Source organism: Lissotriton vulgaris, chromosome 2_1, assembly GCF_964263255.1.
Source record: "Lissotriton vulgaris chromosome 2_1, aLisVul1.2, whole genome shotgun sequence".
Lineage (NCBI taxonomy): Eukaryota > Metazoa > Chordata > Amphibia > Caudata > Salamandridae > Lissotriton > Lissotriton vulgaris.
Window position 1 is genome coordinate 1,236,775,798 of NC_141687.1, and position 22,552 is coordinate 1,236,798,349.

Here is a 22,552-nt window from a genome sequence, read left to right on the forward strand (position 1 = left end):
CCAGCTGCTGCTGATTCCAAGCCTCTTTAGTTTGCCCTCTGACCATGATGGCTACCCAGTGAGAGGCAGGATATGCCAACACCTGCCCCACAGGGTGTCAGTGATAGACTGCTGAGACTTACAGATCATCCATATGAGCTGTACCCTCCCTATTGTGACTACTCCACCATCCATTCCACCCACTTACGATCGGCTAACGGAGTACCAGCTTTCCTTGCTCTATTAATATTTGCAGTCTCTATGGCCAAGAGAGTCATAGAGAGGGTGCCTGCATCAAAAGCAGGTCACAGTTATTATTCCTGGTACTTTCTGGTGCCAAAGGAGGATGAAGGACTTTGTCCTATCCTGGACCTGTGCTTTCTCAACCTCTTCTTGAAAAAGGAGAAGTTCAAAATGCTCACGCTCACCCAAGTTGTGCCTGTCCTAGACACAGGAGACTGGATGATAGCGTTGGAGTTGCAGGATGCATATTTCCACATCCTGTCCAGCCTGCCCACAGATGTTACCTGCAGTTCACAGTGGGCCAAGAGCATTTTAAGTTTGCACTGCTCCATTTCAAACTTACTAGCGCTCCTCGGGTGTTCATGAAAGTGATGGCAGTGGTTGCAGCTCATCTGCGGAGGTCGGGGGTTCCAGTCTTCCCCTACCTCGACAACTGGCTGTTGATGATAGACTCCCTTTCCGGGCTTGCACGTGAATGGATTTAAATTAGAATAAACGTTACTAAGAAAAGTGGAAGAAATTGGTGTGCACACTGTCACCCTTCTCTCTTTTTCAAGATGACAGGCTCACCCCACGCAGTCTTCTCCCACATTCAGACTATGGCAAGCCTCTAGCACTTGTTGGAGTTCACTATTAAACACCAAAGTCACATAAGACTCCCTCTCAGACGCTTCCTTTCATCAGGGCCATTCTCGACCCAGTGCATTTTCAGGCCATTTCCCCATGAGCAAGCAGTGAGTCCAGAATCTTTAGACTATGATTCAATGTTGCAGCCTCTATCCTGGATTTTGGTGAGTCTGACTCTGAAGCTGTTGGGCCTCATGGCCTCCTACTTGTTACTGATGCCCGTTGGCATATGCAGGCTCTGAAGTGGGACCTAAAGGCCCAGTGAGCACAGCATCAGGGAATCTATCCAACATGGTCGAGGTCTCAGAGGTAACTGCAAGAAATCAGCAGCGGTAAGTAACGTACCACAGTTGGGTCAGTGGCAGACCCCTCTCCCTTCCTAACCAGATCAGACTTTAGTAACAGATGGATCACTCCTCGCTGTGGCAGCCATCTGGCAGAAGCGGAGATCAGAGGACTGCGGTCTTCAGCGGAATCTGAGCTCCACATTGACCTGTTGGAACTTTATGTGATTCACTTGGCACTGAAAGCCGCTCTTCTTTGATCAGGGGACGACTGGTGCAGCAGTTCACAGAAAACTCTACAGCCATGTGGTACTCTTACAAATAGGGCAGTGCAGGGCCATGGTCCCTTGTCTAGAGGCTCTGCTCCTCTGGACATGGCTGGAACATCAGGGCATTTTCCTGGTGGTTAAAAACCTGGCGTGCTCTCTGAACAGACAAGCTGACACATTCAGTCAAAGATGACTAGCAGGTCATGAATGGCATATCCATCCAGAGGTGGTGCAAAGTCTCTTCCAGCAGTGGTGAAAGTTTGTTTAGATCTCTTCTCTGCCTCAAAGAACGAGCAATGTCAGCAGTTTTGGTTGCTGCAGTCCTCAGGCGGCTATCGCTCGAAGACGCTTTGTATCTTGAGTGGAGATCTGGCCTCTTGTACTCCTTTCCACCAATACTACTCCTGCCCAGGGTTCTCACAAAGACCAGGAATGACCAGGCCTAAGTAATCCCTGTGACTTGTGTTGACCATGACCATCGGTCCTCCACTCAGCCTGCCTCTTTGAGAGGATCATCTGTCTTAACAACATGAGAGTCCTGCACCCGAACCTACACACCATCCACCTTCATATGTGAGATTGAGTTGCAACAGTTGACAGCTTTCAACCTTCCATCCAAAATCTGTAATGTTATTCTGGCATCAGGCATCAGTCCACCAAGTCGGAATACTTTTGCCATTGGGATAGCTCTGTGTAATGGTGTTCTTCCCACAATGTTGACCCCTTTTCTGCACCTTTATCCAAGGTTCTCTTGTATGCTACATCTTTGGCACAAAAGGGCTCTACTCTAAGTACAATTAATGTTTATCTCTCAGTCACCTCAGCATTTTTCAGCTGTTAGACCAACCTTTTCTCTTTAAGTCACCTGTTGTGGCTAGGTTCCTTAAACGCCTGCAGCACATGTTAACCCCTACGCCATTCATAATACCTCAGTGAGACCTCACCTAGTCCTCACCTTCCTCATGTCTGCACCATTTTAGCACCTGCATAATTGCCCTCTTAGGCTATTGACCATCAAAACTGCCTTTTTACTGGCTATAACATTGGGCAGGGGGCTCAGGAAATTGCAGGGAATCTCTGTTCACCTTCCTTATACCACCTTCTACCAGGGCAAGCCAGTTCTCCTGCCTAGAGCCTCTTTCCTTCAGAAGGTTGTAACTCCCTGCCATGTAGGACAGAAATGTACCTTGCATACCTTATTTGCTTCTCCTCACCCCTTCAAAGAGGAGTAGAGACTCCACCATCTGGACCCAAAAAGAGTGTTGTTGTTCTACCCTGAATGCACAAAAGAATTCTCAGTGGGCTACATAGGAGCTAAAATAAGTGAAGGCAGTGCAGAAATGGACCATCTCAAGAAAGATCCCTCTACGCATTAGGATGTTCTTCGCATTGGCCAAAAAGCAACCCCCTGAGGGCTTCCGGGTTCACTATGCCAGAGCCAAGGCTGCAACCACTGCTTTAACACACTGTGTCCTGGTCTTGGACATCTGTCAGGCAGCAACGTTAGCTTCACTGCACATATTCATCAAGCACTACTGTCTGGACAGTCAAGACCATTGTGATGGGCGCTTTGCCTGTTTTGTCCTGCAGGACTTTTTAATTTTGTTTGTTTTGCAGTCCCACCTCTGGGGAAGTATTGCTTGGGTATCTATTCTAAGGTAAGGAATATGTGGATAGAAGTCTCTATCAGATTAACAAAATACTTACCTTCAGTAATGCCTTATCGGGAAGAGACTCTTTCTAATGGCAGATTCCTTACAACCCTCTCATTCTCCCTGTTCTGTGAACCAATTACAGTGTAAGGAATACTATTCTCAGGGCCTTAGCTTGACACAGCAGTGGTCAGGTCTCATCGTGGCTACGCACTCTTGGCTTGGAACGTCGTGAAAGTAGCTGGCGTCAGCGCACCATGGTGGCGCTTAAATAGGTACTGCACATGTCCCATCTGACAACACTGATGCAGAGCCAAACAACAACACCTACTAGCATGCATGGGTACTGCTAAAAAATCTTCTGGATCGAGCCTGTTTCCTGGGGATATACTTTGGCACGGAATCCATGGCTACATAAAGTCTCTACTGAAGGTAAGTAACTTGTTCTTCATAAACTCAGAGAGTAAACGGCCACCCCAGATTAAAGCAATTGGCTTACTCTTGTGCGGGTGGGTGACATCCCCTCTTTGATGCTCCCTAAACCATTCTTACTCCCCCCTAATCCTACCCTCTTTACTAGAAGGTGTTACCCTCATCCCTCTTACTCCCTGTGTCCCTCAAATTCTTAATACTAAAATCTGTACATTCCATGCTCCCACCTTTGCTTCTCCCATTAAGTATTATGGAGCTTTCTTTAAAATAAGAAGTACTCTTTCCTGGTCCTCCAAAATGAATGCCTACAGATAACCAAGAGTGGCTTCCACAAAATACATTTTTACCTGGAGCACCAGCTGGTGCCAGTCTCACTTTATCACGTCTTGTGTAGGTACCTATTAGTAACTGAAGACTAGTCAATTTGCAAGAATTATGAGGTTCTTATAAAATTATTTAGTTTTCAGTGACATGTTTTTCGTTTTATGCAGATTTGTGTGTCTGGAGAGAAGCACTACACCTTGCCCTTCGGATGGGATCCATGGCTATCGATGCCCTTTTGGTTTCTACTGCCCCAGTGGGACTAGCCTGGAATTGCCTTGTGAGCCAGGAACGTTCAGCTCCATGCAGGGAGCCAGTATGTGTCTTCCCTGTACAGCGGGAAGAAGTTGTGAGAACGCAGCTACAGTGGAGCCAGCGATATGCCCCCCAGGTAAGACCTTTGAGCAGCAACCAGTCAAGGTGTGCTATATGTGTGATGTAGCAAGAACCACGATTATTGCTAGCCAAAGGATTAGGGAATCAGTCAAGACCAGAACCAGAACTTCCTTAATACACGCAAAACCAGCAAGAGAGAATGCATGGTACACCATCAGTGTATCCACTACACAGCAGAACCAACTGTAGGGATTTGGGAAGTACTGCATCAGACCATACACTATTCAGCTAAACTAGGATAGTAAGTTCAGGAAGTAATGGAACAAAATATCCACTCTACAGCACAACCTGTGAGAAATTAAGATTGAGAGGCAATGATTGAACCATAACACCCTTTGAGCAGCAGGAGTATTTAAAGTAAAGTTGGGAATTACTGGATCAGGACGTCCCCATTTCAGGGGACGAGCCAATAAAATCATTATGGAGGGTGGACAAGGACAAAGACAAAACACATCCTGCTAGGAAAAGGTTGTGGAATGAAGTCCTGGTAAGAGAAGCTTTCCACGTTTGTTGTGAAGACAGGCAAAGTCTGGAAATCTTGCTAAATGCTTTTTTTGCTTCACTGACCCTTATTGAATGATATTTCAAGCTATAGGGAATTGTTTTCCTCACTATTTCTCATAGCTGCCCTTTGCCATGCTCGTCACCAAGGAATCACAGCAGCCACCACTTGTCAGATATAGTTTCCTTTTTGCACCACTAGAGGTCTCCTCAGGCAGCTACCCACGGGAGCCCTAAGTAACTGCAAAGAAGCCTACATTTCAATTTTGAGTGGTAGCAGGATCATTTGTGCTCTGTGATGTGCCCCTATTTCACACTAAAATAAAAATCACTGGCTTGACAAAGCATGAAGGTGGAAAATGTGAGTTAAGAATATGCAAAGTTTTAAGCATTTGACTTCTTGATCACACACCCTTAAATCCGAATGCAGACCGCCAAAGCCTGCTCTTAAAATAAATCATTGATCCTTGAGAGCACCATTACAGCAATCATAATGTTAGGTGCTGTATTCTCCTTTCCATCATATTTATACTTGTGCTCGGGGAATCATCGTAGATAGTCCAGTGTAAATGTTCACATCCTTTGTGCGACAGCATCTGCTTTCCCCAAGCAGCATCTTACAACTTTAAATTGGTAACTTATTGTTTATTTAGCTAACATGAAACTTTGATTACAAATGGAATAGCATTTTAGAATAAAATATTTTATTGTGAAGTTTTGTTGGTATTAACAATATAGTAACATTAATATCACAATACGTTAGGTACTTTTTCCGAAAAAATTGTATACAGTTCTGTTATCATGCGGAGCATTGCCGTTACTTTAACCACTTGTTGTATAAGGATATTCATTCCTTGTAAATCAGCATCAGAATAGAAGCATGAAAAATGGAAATAAAATGGAAGACGCATTGGGAAATAGTGAAGAGTAGGGGAACACAGAGCAGGGAAGATTTGAGAGCGGGTGAATATTTATGAAACCAAAATACGCTGTGATGTGTTATCATCATCAAACAACTTTATTTTGGTTCAAAGAACCATAAAAACACACACATGTGTACAAATTTAAAACACATGTAAAGTGTAATGGTAATTGTTTGTCCATGATTGGTATGTTTGCCTTACTAGTAAAGTCCCTAGTAAAATGCACTATGTGTTCCAGGGCTGGTAATGCAAATGCTACTAGTGGGCCTGCAACACTAATTTTGCCATCCACACAATTAGCCTTAAAGAGAGAACTCTGGCCTGCCACTGCAGTGCCTGCGCACAGTTTGTTAAATTACCAGGTTTTCCTGACAAGTGCACTCAATTGCCAGGCTTTACCCTTCCCTCTTTATGCACATCAGGCACCCCTATGGTAGGTCAAAGGTACCCCCTGGGCAGAGCCCAGTGTATGTGAAAGGTAGGACATGTACTGAGGTGTGTACCATGTCCTGACAGTGAAATACTCTCCATTTTGTTTTTCACTGTTGCAAAGCCATCTTGCCCATAGGACAGAATATGGAAGGCTGTGTAATATGTTTCCAGCCTAACTTCCCATAGGCTTAAGATGGAGAGGTGAAGTTTAGTGTGCCTGAACTCTCAATTTATTAACACATCTTTTTGTGAAGGTGTTTTTTGCATTGTGTATTAAGAAACCGTTCTTTTAGAAATGGCTGTTTTTTTGTGTTCTGCCAATTCTGTGTGTCTCTGCCTGGTTGTGGATTGACTGTCTGGATTTGAATGTGATAGGCTCTGGGGCATGTCTTGACCCAGGGGAGAAGGTAAGACTGCAACAGGTTCACCTGTATTTGGAATGTAGGGGGGGGAGTAGCCCCTGGAGGTGGAGAGGCCTGGGCCGCTGCCATTAAACGATGGCTCAATCTCCTGCTGAGTGATTAAGGATCCAGACCCCCACTATCAAAGTAAGAAGGTGTCACTGGCAGGGCGACACCCAGAACTGGGTTGGACAGGGGTCAGTGCTCCCTGAACACAAATACTACAAAGACATTTAAGGGTATAACTATGAGAGCTGAAACCCCCGAACGTTGGAATGGAACTGAGCAAAACTGAAAAGGATTGAAACTACTTCGGGGATCAAGAGGAACCTCTGCCAAGGAAGAAACAGCTGAAGAGACTGAAGGCAAGGACTGACCCTTGCTGTGTGTTCTGAGGCTGGCCTGCAGTTTGCTTATTTAACCAAGGAGAGGCTAAGGGACTTTGCTGTGTGCTGTCTCCCCCTGCTTGAAACAACTTTGCTGTGTGTTGTGTCCTGAGGTAACTTGTCCCCAAGGGCCCGAGGAGTGCTGGCTCCCAGTTGTGGAAACTCAGGAACATAAAAGTTTCCAAGGGTGTCTCAGCGACGCTGTGTGCGTGTACTTTTTGCAGCCTGAGGCCCTCGAAAGAATTGCCCTGTGATTGTGGGCACTTGGAGTCCAAGTGAGTCACAGTGACGGTTTGTGAGTGTGCTTCGTGCAGCCTGAGACCTTCGTGAGGATTGTCCTGTGATCATGGACACCTGGAGTCCATGTGAGTCCCAGCGAAGGTGTGTGCGTGTGCTCCGTGCAGCCTGAGACCTTCGTGAGGATTGTCCTGTGATCGTGTGCACCCTGAGTCCAAGTGAGTCTCAGCACCACTGTGTGCCTGTGCTTCGTGTAGCCTAAGACCATTGTAAGGATTGCCCTGTGCTTGTGTGCACCCGGGATCTAAGTGAGTCTCATTGACTCTGTGTGCGTGTACTTTGTGCAGCCTGAGACCTTCGTGAGCATTGTCCTGTGATCATGTGCACCCAGAGCTCAAGTGAGTCTCAGCGACGCTGTGTACGTGTGCTCTGTTGCAGCCCGGGACCTTTGTGAGAAATTGCCCCGTGACGATGTGTCCCGGAGCAGTCATATTCTCTTAGTTGATCGACAGCGTGAGCAGAAGTGCTGCGATAGTCATTGCCATCGGCCCGGACCGGCTTCCCCAGAGGAGCTGTGAGGACTCACCGCCGCAGGCCCTAGCCTGTCTTTGCCAAAGAGAGCCCTCGAACCATCACATCGTGGGTCCATGTTCCACTGCCCAAGATCAACGAAGTCGCATTGGAGGCACAAGCTGTGAGGAGTGGAGAGTGAGATCGTACCCCTCAGGTAACTCCCAGCGAGCGGGCGTGTGTCGCGCCTGGGGCAGGGTACGGGCTACGAGAGAAACACTCTCGGCCCTTCCCATCTTTGCAGCGCGAGCCTCCGCTCAAGATCGTATAACGGCCCGTACTTGCCGAGGAGTGGCAGTACCAGGGCTGGAGTGTGGAGCTGCACTTTCTTTCCACCATACCCATTTGGGGGGCATAAGTTGGCAGTAGCTGACCGGGAGTCAGTAAAAGTGGCATAGAGAACGTCCAAAGCACCGTGATCGGTGCGAAAGTACATTATTGTTGGCATTACAAACTGCCTTATTGTTGCATTACGAATTGTATTATTTTGGCATTACAAACTGCCTAATTGTTGCATAACGAACTGCATTATTTTTACATTACAAAGTGCTTGATTCTTGCATTACGAACTGCATAGCATTGCATTAGGACTGCATTGGATCATTAAGAATTGCTTATTAATACTGCAAGAACCTACACAGGCTTGCTCGCCTAATAACTGGCAAGGTGAAATATTACAAATACGCATATGTTGGATTTTTATTGCGTGATCTCATCATATATCTTTTTTATAAACATTTCATTGTTTTTATGAAACTCGTGTGAGTCTATTTGTGGTGTCATCACTGGGTTACTGAGAGCATGGTTGCAAATACTGTACACATTTGCCTTGGAGATAAGCCTGGCTGCTCATGCCAAGCTACAAAGGGGGTGAGCAGGGGCTATCTGAGATGGTGTCCTTCCTTTCCCTGACTTAGAAGCATGGGGCACTATTTGGACTAAGGTACCTACCTCAGCCAACTAGAGACCCCCAGTTCTAACAATTGAAAAACACAATAAATTACAAAACTCATTTTAATGCAATGCAGTTGATTGAACTAACACAAATTTCGACCTTTAGCACAAAAGGTTTGATAGCTCCAATGGAGTGCCCTCAATAAGAAAGAGCTAAAATGGCTCCTGATGGGTCCGTTATGCCATACCCATAGGAGGAGACTTAAATCCACTAGCCATCACAAAGAAATAAAGGGCTCAGTGCAATATATCTAATATCTCAGATAACGAATAAGATTAAAATTCTTGAAAGGTTTTGCGATAAAACAGCGTTAGAGACAACTTAAAACATAGAAAAAGTACGGAAAACTATAATGAACAGTACATGATGGATTAGGTTAGAAAGATGAAATTCTGCTGTTTAGGGCATTCCTTCAAAAGGAACATTTAGTGTTATTAAATGAATTTCACACGCCTACCCACTAAATTAATCCCCTCGGCTGCGACCTAGCTTTCTTTGCCCAATTGAGGACCTCCTAGCCCCCCTTGGTGGCTCTCCTATGGTGTTCCAGCATCTTTACTGCCATATCCAGGCTGCCTGGAGGTATCTTGCTACCGGAAACACCATCAACCCAAAGGCGTCAGATCTTAGGATCCTGGTAGCAACCGGGTAATTCCTAACATCCATCGATCTGCATAAGGGTAGTAGCCATTTTCTTCTCTGAACATCATATTTTAGATAAAAAAAATTTTAAGTGGGGTAAACCTTCTAGAGGTCCCTTACATGCCGGGTACTCTGTTCTCTGGTGGTTCGCATTTGCCTACTTGGCACAGAAGGTCATAATGGGTAGGGTATGATATCTAAATTGTAAAAACTGTTTCCTAGCTAGAGTAGGGGTGATCTTGTCGATCGTGTCCTCATAGCTAGGAAACAGCTTGAACTCCAGAAAACCAAGGTCAAGGTACCTCTCCTACTGCCCCACTGACTATAACTTTCTGTTGTACCATCTGCCAATAGGCCGGTTTCATTGCTGTTTTGGAAACAGATGTGAGGTGTAGGAAAGTATTCTTATGCTTACCCCCATTTTTTGCATGATGTTACACTGTTTTGACGAGTCTGATTGCGAACCTGCTAATAAGGACCTCAGTCTATCTGCTTTCTCCTTAAAATCTTATGCCATGTAGTTTGGTACACTCCAGATTGTATACTGGGGTACCCTTAAAAGTCCCTAGTATATGGTACCCATGTACCCAGGGCATAGGTACCCCAAAGGCCTCCCATGGGATGAAGCTTGTATTATGCCACCCATGAGATGCCATGCAAAATGGAACTACAGGTTCCTTCCATCACAAATCCACTCTTGGATTCCAACAGGCACTTTCTTCCTTCCCGGCAGCAGCTCTTCTTTGCAACCCTCCATTGAAAAGGACAGCAGTTTCCAACACCACTCCAGACCTATGCATCCAGCTCCCCTGGGAAAGGTAACTCGGGTACTACGGTATCCACTGCAAGGGTGGCTCTCCAAACCTCTTAAGTTCCAAAGGGTTTCCTAGAAGTCCACTGAGAAGGGTCCTTAAACTTTAAAACTGGAAACGCGACTTCCCCATAGAATTGTACGAAGCCCGCAGTGGAACTACAAGTCTACTACTGCAGCCTATGTAAGCTGGTGCTTGCAACACTTACTTTAGATATAGGTTCCCTATATCTATAGGTCACTAAACTTTAACCTTATAAGTCACCCCTATAGCAGGTCTTAGCAATCTTGAAGGCAAGGTGCTGGGTATTACGTGAGAGGGTTCTCCTGCATGAGCAGAGCCCCTCTGCGGCCTTCGGAGACCATTCTCCTGGGTTGTCTCTGACTCAGCCAGACATATAGGTAGAAGTGCATTATAACCTCGTGGTAAATGCTATCTCAAAAATGGCTGAAACAAAACATCTCATGTTTGGTATCAAACACCTTGGAATCATATCTCCACCCGGTAATGGGTAACCGGTGTGGGAGGTGTGATTCCACCCTTCTGAAGCGAGCTTCGTGGGGTCACTGGTCTTTCCGGTGCCTCCCTTGCTCACTGCACCATCAGGATTCAAGCAAGCCGGGCCGACGACGGCTGAAATGCCAGAAACCGGTCCCCGGAAGCTTGTCTCCTTTCTGGTGAAGAATTGGCTTGGTAGTTTGGTCTGCCCTGTTCCCATGATGCACTGGGCCAGGGACAGACTAATTTGCATATAGCCAGGTTCTGAGCTGGGATGGTGCAGTGAGCTAAATAACGGTGATGGATCAAGCCCTGATCTTTGGACTGGGTAAGAGTGGTCTGCTTAATTCAGACACTCTGTTCATCACCACCCCCTTTTCTGCATCGTTTTTGGCCACTATAGGTGTGGCAGGGTATACTCAGACATGAGTCCCTTGCTCACTGCACCATCAGGATTCAAGCAAGCCGGGCCGACGATGGATGAAATGCCAGAAACCGGTCCCCGGAAGCTTGTCTCCTTTCTGGTGAAGAATTGGCTTGGTAGTTTGGTCTGCCCTGTTCCCATGATGCACTGGGCCAGGGACAGACTAATTTGTATATAGCAAGGTTCTGATCTGGGATGGTGCAGTGAGCTAAATAACGGTGATGGATCAAGCCCTGATCTTTGGACTGGGTAAGAGTGGTCTGCTTAATTCAGACACTCTGTTCATCACCACCCCCTTTTCTGCATCGTTTTTGGCCACTATAGGTGTGGCAGGGTATACTCAGACATGAGTCCCTTGCTCACTGCACCATCAGGATTCAAGCAAGCCGGGCCGACGATGGCTGAAATGCCAGAAACCGGTCCCCGGAAGCTTGTCTCCTTTCTGGTGAAGAATTGGCTTGGTAGTTTGGTCTGCCCTGTTCCCATGATGCACTGGGCCAGGGACAGACTAATTTGCATATAGCCAGGTTCTGATCTGGGATGGTGCAGTGAGCTAAATAACGGTGATGGATCAAGCCCTGATCTTTGGACTGGGTAAGAGTGGTCTGCTTAATTCAGACACTCTGTTCATCACCACCCCCTTTTCTGAATCGTTTTTGGCCACTATAGGTGTGGCAGGGTATACTCAGACATGAGTCCCTTGCTCACTGCACCATCAGGATTCAAGCAAGCCGGGCCGACGACGGCTGAAATGCCAGAAACCGGTCCCCGGAAGCTTGTCTCCTTTCTGGTGAAGAATTGGCTTGGTAGTTTGGTCTGCCCTGTTCCCATGATGCACTGGGCCAGGGACAGACTAATTTGCATATAGCCAGGTTCTGAGCTGGGATGGTGCAGTGAGCTAAATACCAGTGATGGATCAAGCCCTGATCTTTGGACTGGGTAAGAGTGGTCTGCTTAATTCAGACACTCTGTTCATCACCACCCCCTTTTCTGAATAGCCTTCCGAACCCTGGCAGCACAAAATGAATGCTGCCGACCAGAAACACATTTCTGCCCTCCTGCTGCTGAGCCAGGCTCGAGCAGAGGAAGGCAGCACAATAGGAATCATGTCACAGGGAGGTGTGACCACCTTCCAGACAGGATTTAGTGTATTAGGGCTGGGTGGGTGTATTCTACAGTGCTTGAAAGTCTGCATATTGGGCAAATTTGGTGCCCCTGTGCATAGTCCAACTCAAACCAGTTCTTGGAGCCGTTGTCTCCTGCTCTGGTGCGCAGCTGGACAAAGGACATGGGAGTAACCGCACCTCTGTCCTGACACTCCCCTAGGAGGGTCCCCTGAATCTGTCCAGCCCTCTCCCGTGGGTTCGTAGGAGCTGACCTAGCTGTAAGACTTTAGATTTAACGTGGACAAGATTCTACAAGAATAAACCACTGACCTTCAACTGTCTGGACACTCTGGACTGCTCTGGACTTCGTCTGGGCCCGACTTCCTCTCCCTCTCTGTACAAAGCTTTGTCTGTGCCTTTGTACCATACAGGCTCCGTGGAGGACCTGTGGAGCATTAAGACCAACTGAAGAATCTCCCTTGGGGTGAAGGAGTCACTCCTCTGCATTCGCAGGCACCGTAACGCAACACAACTTACCAGTCAGCTGATCTGGAGCTGCTGCAGACTCCAAAGGCTCCAGCAACACAGGAGTTGGGATCCAAAGTTCCTTGAGGTGGATCTGCCTTCTCACCGAATTGAGGCCAGTATCCCTTGTGGGGACTGCATAACCCAAACCCCTGTGCACCACATTCATTTGCAAGTGCATATGCTTGTTGGAAATTCCCATGTGTGTGCATTGGACTCCTTGTAGCACTGACCCAGAGCAGTATTTCCACCAAAGAACTCCAGCCTCCTCACACCAAGTGCTCTGTGGGCTGGTACTTTGTGATCTTGCTCGAGGTCCCCTTGCAACTCCTGGTCATTTGGCCTGTGGGTCCTCCTGAGGGTCATCTTGAACTCTGTTGGGTTTTCCTGGTTGCTCCAGATGTGCCCTGACTCCCCGTTGCTTGGTGAGTTCCCTAGACCTTGCTGGTTCACATCGTAACCTGCCTGACCTGCCTGCATGGGTTGCTTTGGCCAAGGCTTGTTGGTGCTCCAGCCAGGCACGACCCCTCAGCAATCAACATCCTTTGTGGGACAGATAGCATCTGGCACTTGGTTATAATTGTAGTCTCCGGGTCCTCGTGGCTGCAGAGTCAAGCATCCCTTCTTCGCACCTGAAGCACCCGACATCGGTGGGCATTCGTTCACTGAGCCCCTGGTCACCTTGAAATGACCCAGAGTCTGTCCACTCTGATTTCAGGTTGTTTTCTTCATGAATACATCATTGGATTCCAACGGAAACTTTCTTCCTTCCAGGCCGCAGCTCTTCTTTGCAACCCTCCATTGAAAATGATGCCGGTTTCCGACAGCACACCAGACCTATGCACCTGGCTACTCTGAGATAGGTAACTCGGGTACTACGGTATCCACAGGTGAGGTAGCTCTTAAACCTCCTAAGATCCAAAGGGTTTCCTCAAAATCCACTGAGAAGGGTCCTTAAACTTTAAAACTGGAAACGTGACTTCCCCATAGAATTGTACGGAGCAACAGCGCAGTCAGAGCACCGTCAGCCGCGCAAGAAGCGATCCAAGGGGCCCAGGATGCAGAACGGCTCCAGCAAGAGAGAGTCCTGGTCTCAGGTTCGGCATTCGGAGACACGATGGTGGAACAGGAGGGAAATCCACCCAAAGGTGAGCTGGGTAGCGCGGACATGATGGGTGCTATCATGTTACTGGAAGAGGAGTTGCTTGCCTCCAAAAATCCCAAGACCACATGGGGGAGTTCGGTTAGTCTCGCAAATAGAGAAAGGCATACCAATGGGGGCTCTGCAGACCGGGAAGTATTAAAGAAGGTTGATGTGGGCTTTGTTGAAGGAGAGCACTTTTTTTCCCTTAATGAAGACTCGGACTCAGTGCAGCAAAGTGAGGAAACTTCAGAGGAGGAGGAAGATGCTGAGGGGATTTATCGTCAGGTTCCAGTTCTTCAGGTACCGATATAGGCAAAGACACTACTCAGAAGAAAAGAAACTCAAAATTGAGTAGACAGCTTGCGAGGTTGCCAGGGGGCACGGAGAAGCGGCTACTTTGGGATTTTTCAGCGACCTCACAGACTTATCAGGATGAGGATGCAGTTGGGTCTTCAAAGCACAGTGCTTCGTTTGAAATTTTGTTTAATATTTTAAAACAAATGCAAGCTGAGGCTAGGTCAGAGAGCCGGAAAGCAAGGCAGGATGCTAAGAAAATACAATTGACATTGAGGAAGACGAAAAAACTCTATGATGAACTCGTTGGTAGAGTTACGGAGGTGGAAGAGCGTACGGGCAAGCTGGAAGACGATCTTAGTAACTGGCAGTCAATTAAGTCAACGCAGTAGAAGATGTCAGAAGACCTCCAGTGGAAAATGGAGGATTTTGAAAATCGGCAAAGACGTAACAATGTTAGACTTTTGGGTGTGGCTGAGGACCTGGAAGGGCAAGATACCAGGCGCTATGTGACTAACCTACTTAAGGGAGCATTTCCGGAGTCCCAGTGGCAGTGGGACAGGGAGATTCAAAGGGCGCATAGGTTCCCCTTTACGCAGAAGAAGGTGCATGGCGCAGGAGGGGGCCAGGCATCCTTTCCTAGAGCTATCCTAGTCTACATAGGGAATTTTTTGTTACGGCAAGAAATCATCGAAAAAGCTAGGCCCGACAGTAAGAGATCTTTTGAGGGTACCACTTTCTTTGCTAGGCCGGACTTTTGTCATGTGACGGTCAAGAGAAGGTGGAGGTTGAGGCAGATGATTTCACAATTTCAGGCTCTGGGATCGGAGGCCTATCTATTGTTTCCTGCCAAGCTGAAAGTAATCACGAAAGGGAGAGCCAGAATGTTTTATCAGAGATTAAAGCACAGCAGTTCATGGAAGAGCTGAAAAAATAGGATATATAAAGAATAAATTGAATTGCTGAATTGCTGAATTGCTGGGATTGGTAGCGCGCTAGTAATATCAAGAGTCATGCGGGTCTTAAAAGGTACAAGGGGTGTTGAGGGTTTTTGAAGGGGGTATTAGTTGGAGGGTGATGATGGGAGAGGGGCGCGACTGACGCAACCCAAAAACGGTCACGTATAGGTCATATCTGACCTATTTGCCTGTAGTGTGGGGGGGGGGGGGGACAGCAGGGAGGGGAAGGGTAAGGGAGGGGGTAGGGTTTTTAAACACAGTAAAAAATGTTGGTCTTGGTTTGATAACGCACATGTTCACTGGGTGTGGGATACAGTACAGGCAATACAGACAGCGCATAAAGAGTATATGTTTACATATTTTTTCTGTGGTAGGAAGGTCTAAGAGCTGGGATTTATTTGATGTCCTTTAATGTCTTGTAAGATTGCTTCAATTAATGTATGTGGCCTTAATGATTCTAATAAGAGATCGAAAGTAGCAGGATTGCTGAGGGCTTTCCAATCAGACCTGGTATGTCTCCAAGAGACTCATATTGAAGCAGCACAGGTATACCTCTTGGATCAGTTGGTGTTTGCAGTATTAGCAGCCAGTAAACAAGGAACTAGGACTAGAGGGTTGGCAATTTTGTGGAGAAGTAGGGATGCAGCGGTTTGTAGGAAAAAAGAGGATCAATGGGGCAGGTGGGCTATAGCGGAGATATGCTTTAAAGGGGCAAGGTTTACCTTGGTTACAATATATGGCTCCACCGACGATGATCCTGATGTCTGGCAGTTCATGGATACGGAACTTGCTCAGTGGCCTGAGCCCATTGAATGGAAAGTTCATTCATTCGCAGAATCGGGGGGGGGGGGATACACAGGGAGAAAGAAGAAGTCATACAGTGCCCTGGCCAGTATGGTTCAGCATAATTTATTAGTTGACCCTTGGGTGAAGTTACATCCCCTCCTGGATGGTAGCACTTTCTTTTCCGCCCCACATACAATCTTGGTCAGATTAGATTATTTCTTCATTTCTAAGTCCTTAATTCCTGTCTTAATTCCTGGTGTACAGGTGGAAAAGCAACCTAGGAATATTTCAGATCACAGCCCCCTGGTATTAACATTTAATATGCCACTGGCCCAGAATAGAAACACGCAGTAGACTTCTGAACGCATCCTATTAAAGGAGGTGGCTTACCAGAAGCATATGGAAGCCTGGATAAAAAATTTCTGGGACATTAATAGAGGCTCGGCACCTCCGGGGGTGGTTTGGGACTGTTTCAAACCTGGGGTAAGGGGGGAGGCGCTGAGCCATGTGTTGGGAAAGAAATAAAATAGAAGAAATTCGGCAAAGGCTAATTGTAGAAGAAGAGAATCTAGCTACAGCGATAAGACAGAATGTACTACTGGAGCCCTTTTTGCTTAAAATCATAGGGCCCGATTCACAGAATGAACTTAAGCCTCAATCCTAAACTTACTACTATATTGCTATTCACAGAATGCACTTACTACTTTTGGCATTCACAGAATGAACTTACTACTATTGGTATTCACAGAAGTTAGGATTTTGTCTTAAGTCTGTCTTAAGTCTGTCTTAAGTTTGACTTAAGACAAACTTAAGACAAAATCCTAACTTCTGTGAATACCAAAAGTAGTAAGTTCAATCTGTGAATGCCAAAAGTAGTAAGTGCATTCTGTGAATACCAAAATAGTAGTAAGTTTAGGATTGAGTCTTAAGTTCATTCTGTGAATCGGGCCCAGAGCTCTTAAAGGGGATGCTATGGAAGGTATTTCCAGGAAAGCAGCCGAGAACTATCTGGCTAAAAGGCAGGATGCGTATGAATTAAGTGAGAGAGTTGGTCACATACTGGCAGTGCGAACAAGGCAGCGTACAGCTGCGGCTGATATCAAGGAGATTCTGGATCTGCAGAGAGATTCTGTTACAGATCCGGATTTGATTAGAGAAGTTTTTAGGAAGTTCTATGAGGAGTTATATTCCTTGGGTGATGCAAGGGGTCTAGACGAGATAGAGAGATATCTTAGTGATATCTAAGCATGGGCGAATTTTGCGAATCTGGCGTTCGCGAATTTTGCGAATTTGCGAACTCGCAATCCGCAAAATCCGCGAATTCTCTCGAATTTGCGGATTTTTTTTTGTGTTCGCAAGGATTTCTGCCAGTTCGCGAGGGTTTTATACCAGTTCGCAATTGCGAACTTACATGTTGGCTCGCAACGGTCGCGATTATGTTGTTTCTACGTCTGGTTCATCATCACAGGTTCTCAGCACCCTCTGTTTCACCCCTGCCACCCTCTGTTTCACCCATGCCACCCTCTGGTACATCAATGCCACCCTCTGGTTCATCATCACTGCAGATTATGGGGGGAAAAAGCAAGCACACCTGCCCTGCTTCAACTGACATGAAATAATTTGGGGTTGATTTATTAATGTGTCAAATTCCAGTCTGGCACCTGCTTCCTTATCTGTAATTTGCTTTCTGTTGCAGTGCAATTTGTTTTTCCAGGACCTTTGTGGCCTACTTGTAGCGATTCTATGATCCGGCTGTGAGGGTCAGAGCAGGGTCATACAATTGTTGCAACTAGCAACTGAACTCTGGAGGGGCCCCAGTCAGGAAGCACTACAGGGAATGGTTACTAATGATGAATTTGAACTTTTGCACCTGCTGAGTGCTTTCAGTTTAGAAAAACTCGTTTTTCTGCAGAACAGCATTACAGCAACTGTAATGCCCCAAACAAGCTTACTTGTGAAAGTTGATTTCTGATCCAAAAGTGATCCAAAGAAAGACAAAAGGCCTCAAATCCAAAAAAGTGCAGGCAAATGTCAACCTGAGGAGTTATTCTCATAAAAATCATAATTTTCAGAAGGTCTATGCTGCTTGCTCCGCGATTTCTTGTGCAGAATTGCAATTTTTGTAATTTCGCGAGTGCGAGATTGTTGCTGCCCGCCGCACCTACATGTTCGCAATTGCGAACTTACACTGCACGCCGCAAAATTGTATCACCAAGAAAAAAAATCCGCTGCGTGCGAATTTGCGGATTTTCGGTAAATTCGCGAGCGTTCGCGGATTGCGAATTTACCGAAAATCAGCAAAATCCGCGAGCAGAACGGATTTTCCGCCCATGCTTAGTGATATCCATTCCCCCTCCTTGTCTTCAGAGGAAAGGGAGATATTAGATGCTCCACTGCACTTGGAGGAATTTATTGGGGCTTTGGGTAGTTTGCCCTCAGGGAAGGCGCTGGGCCGGATCAAATTCTGGTAGAATTTTATAAAGTGTTTCAAAGTGTACTGTTGATGGACATGTTTGATATTATGCTATATACACAACGGGGTGGTCCACCTCCAGAGTCTTGGGGCGGGGCAGATATTATAGTTATTCCAAAAAAAGGGAAGCCTCCGACACTCCCTGGCTCATATAGACCCATTACCCTGATGAACTCAGACGTTAAAATATATTCTAAAATGCTGGCAAAAAGGCTTGCAGGGAGTATTGAACATCTGGTAAGCCCAGGCTTTATACCTGGCAAAGGTACTACTCAGCATATTAGAACGGTGGTCACTATGTATGACGCCGCAGGAGTCCTGGGCGACCCTATTGCGGCACTTTTTCTAGACGCCGAAAAGGCTTTTAATAGAGTCGCCTGGGAATACCTTTGGGCAGTCCTCAGCTGGAGCGGCATAGGTAATGGCTTTATAACAGCTATACAAGCCTTGAATAAAGATCCAACCGCGAAGATCAGAGTGAATAGGGGGCATTCAGATGCAGTTAAAATACGAAGGGGGACGAGGCAAGGGTGCCCATCATCCACACTGCTTTTTGCATTGTACCTTGAACCATTGTTACGTAGATTAGAAAGAAATGAAGGGATTCCTACAATGATATTGAATGGCTACATAGTTAAATCTCTAGCTTATGCCGACGATGTCGCTATACTGACCCCTGACCCAGACACAGCTATCATCGGGGTTGAAGCGGAGGCTCAATTGTTTGGACAACTGTTGGGCTATAGTTTAAATAAGTCCAAGACTCAGATAGTTAGGAATCATTACACTACGAGTTTTGATACCAGGGTGGTTAGTTCAGCAACATATTTGGGGATATTAATCTCTGCGAATTTAGATACTGTGGTCGAGATTAACATGGCTCCATTACTGGCTAAAGTTAAAAAAGATTTAGAAAGGATGAATAACCTGCATCTTTCTTTGGTGGGTTGCACTAATGTTCTGAAAATGGTGTTCTTACAAAGTTTCTTTATTTATTCAGATCGATTCCCCTTTTTTCCCTTTTTTTTAAGGCCAAATGGTTTAACACTCTGGAAGGTCTGCTAAACAGGTTCATATAGGCTCATGGAAGAACTCGGAGGGCCTATAGATTTATGTCTCTACCACGAGAAAGAGGGGGCTGGGGCGCGCCTGATTTTAGACTGTATTATCTTACGGCAGCTCTACAATATATGCAGGGATTGATTGGAGGGGGTGGTATTTTGCAGAAAATAACAACTATGTCCACGCAAGTTTATGCAGCAGTGCTAGGGCAAGAGGCAGAAAATTGTTTCTTATACCACACTGAGCTAGGATACTTTAGAAGGAAACCGTTCAAGACCCCCAGTGCGGCTCTTAAAATATGGAATGCCCTCCTGAAAAAGATGGGCCTGGGTAGATACAATAGATATACTAGACTATATAATAATAAATCTTTTCCTTCAGAAATCTTTTCTGATTCAGTAATGGCTGTCTGGGAGGATAAAGGAATTACGCAGATTGGTGATCTAAGGAACTCAGAGGGAGTAGTTCAGTTTGGGGACCTTGTAAGTAGATATAACGAAGACAGAAGGGATTTTTTTAAGTATCTACAGGGTAGGAGTTTTCTGATCAACAAACAGGGGGGCCCAGCAGGGTACAATTCTAATGAGTTTATGGAGAGTATAACTACTGGTGGGGAGCTCACGATTAGAGACAAGCCAGACGATATGGACAAACATAGTAGTAAGGGGGCAGAGAAATTAGGGGTTGAACCTGAAGCCTTCCAGGAGTCATTGGACTTGGGCCGCACTATCCTGTGTTCAGCACCCCTGCAATCCCAGCATTATAAGACCTTATATTCACTTTACCATACGCCAGCTAGGATCGCTAAATGGGGGGGCCCTGAGGGGACGACGTGCCCTTGATGTAATTCCCCTGAAGCAGATATTGTCCGCATTTTTGCTACCTGTCCACAACTACACACGCTAATTAAAGATATAGAGGGCTTTTTGGATAGGTCACTAGGGATACAGATAATTTTAACACCCATTTGGATATTGCTGGGAATTGGACCAGATGGAAGTAATATTGTACAGAATGAATTTATGTTTTTGGTAATGGCAGTTTATAGATTAACTTTAGCCAGGGCTTGGCTTGATAATACTCCACCGCTTATGCAAATTTGGTTGGCGAATCTAATAGCTGCATATAATTTGGAGAAGCCTATCTATGCTAGAAAGGGTAGGATAGGGAGAGCGCGGGGTGTAAGAATATGGGAGCCTTTAGCTCGATGGAGGGATGGGATAGGGTAATAGGATTTTGTTCTTTTTTGATTTTGGTTTAATATTGTGGGGTGTTAGGATAATTAAACTAGATTGGTGTGGCAATAATTTAGGATTTGTTTAAACTTGGAAAATTTATGTACTGTATTAATATAATGATGTTTGTGGAGTAAACAAACCGTTGAATGTATAATGTGCGTGATGAAAAGTATAATAAAAACAGATTTAAAAAAAAAAAGAGAAGGGTCCTTAAACTTTAAATTGGTAACCGCGCCTTCCCCATAGAATTTTACAGATACCACGGCCATGGTAGCACACTGCACTCGTCCTCCATGGGGTCCCTTTTTACTCTCCTTGGATGGTTCCTTGGGGTCCCAGTGATTCTACATGTTCTAGACACTGTCTCGGCTCCAGTCTTGGTCCTTATACCACTTTTTTAGTATATGGTTTGGTCTCCCCCGGAGCCCACTGTGTATTGTGCTCTTATAACTGTTTCTTTGCTAAAGTATTGTGTGCTTTGTGTTGTATCCTCGTGTAGAGGGTTCTAAATTGTTATCAATACATATTTGTATAACTACTGTGTGGTTCTCCTTTCATTTAATTAATACTAAAGGTGATATCCTGGTAAAACAAGCTGCTTTAAATTCCTTCAAGATTAGGCCTGATGGCTGCTCTCTACATCTAACACTAGGATAGCTTTCTAAAGGTTATCTTTGACCTCAGGGCAATCCCAAGTGACCCCAGGAGGCCTTCCCTGACAAGTAGGATAATCATTCGATCAGAGTATGGATTGCGTGATTCACCACCAAAATAGGTGTTTGAGGCATATGAGCTGCAGATACTACACTATGCATTAGATCGCCACCTGGTGTTGGGCTCAGATGATTGCATATTGTTGTCGTCTTGGAAGAAGTTTTTTGTAGTCACGAGATAGGTGACTCCTCCCTTGGAGGATAGTGCGCATGGGCATCGGCTCCATCCTTAGATTGTTTTTTTCCGCCACTGGAAAGTTTTCTGCTCCGGCTAGAAATAGACTTTTGAAGCACTTCGAAGTGCAAAAAAAACTTCTCAAAACTCTTCAAACTATTTTCGAAGACATCAGCTCGATTCTGGTCGTCGACACGGGCCGGTTGGGCCTATCCACGCCGTGAGGCCTACACCTCATGGAAAGGACGCCATTCAAGAAATGCCCCGGGTGTGGAGCAAAGTTTCCATGCAGTGACCACCACGAGCTCTGCAACCTGTGCTTATCGCCAGAACACGACGAATCCAGCTGTACAGCCTGCACGCCCTTTCAATACAAGAAAACCATCAGAGATCGGAGGGCCCGTCGACACGACATGCAGAGATCAGCTCCAGAACCGGTGGATATCTTCGACTAGGAGGTTCCGCTCGTTCCCGAAGAAGATTCCGATGATCTCCAAATCGTATCAGAGGCAGACGACTCAGATGACTCCATACCATCGGGTCAGCGTGTGAGCACTACTGCCCCTGCACCACACACAGCATCCAGATCAAAGGCAAAGGTCAACACTCCGCCTCCGGGGCCCAGTCGCGACTGAAAAACCACTTCGACAGCCACGCCATCGAGCCCGGCTCCGAAGAAAGTAACTAAGTCTTCCGGTACCTCGGTACCAAGCAACCGCACGTGCCGATCCCACCAGCTCCCTCGGCATTAAAACCGAAAGAAGTCTCGGCTCCGAAATCATCCACTTCTAAAGACAAGGGTACGAAGCCAGGGTCCGACACCTCGAAGCTGACGAGACCAGCTTCCACTCCGAAGACATCGTCTTTGGTGCCGAAACCGACAAGGCCTGATTCCGACGCGTCCAAAGCCTCGGTACCGAAAACTAAGCCAAAGGACACTGTAACAACTCCTAAGGCTAAAGACAAGCAGCAACCTCGCCCGGAATCGAAAAAATCGGCGCCAACAAAGGTTTCTCAAGCAGAATAACTTTTCCAGCCAGATCCTCTGCAAAAGAAGATCTACATTGACCTAAACACAGGTCAGGTGTCCACC

At 46.2% G+C, this 22,552-nt stretch overlaps 1 protein-coding gene across 1 annotated transcript in view; it reads left to right on the top strand.

Annotated features, from left to right (window-relative positions):
- Positions 1–22,552, top strand: part of LOC147732424 (uncharacterized) — a 2,559,122-nt gene that overhangs the window by 1,380,308 nt on the left and 1,156,262 nt on the right. The window contains exon 69 of the mRNA XM_086954262.1: positions 3,978–4,198. Coding sequence (XP_086810388.1) covers positions 3,978–4,198 — 221 coding nt within the window. The remainder of the gene's footprint in view (positions 1–3,977; positions 4,199–22,552) is intronic.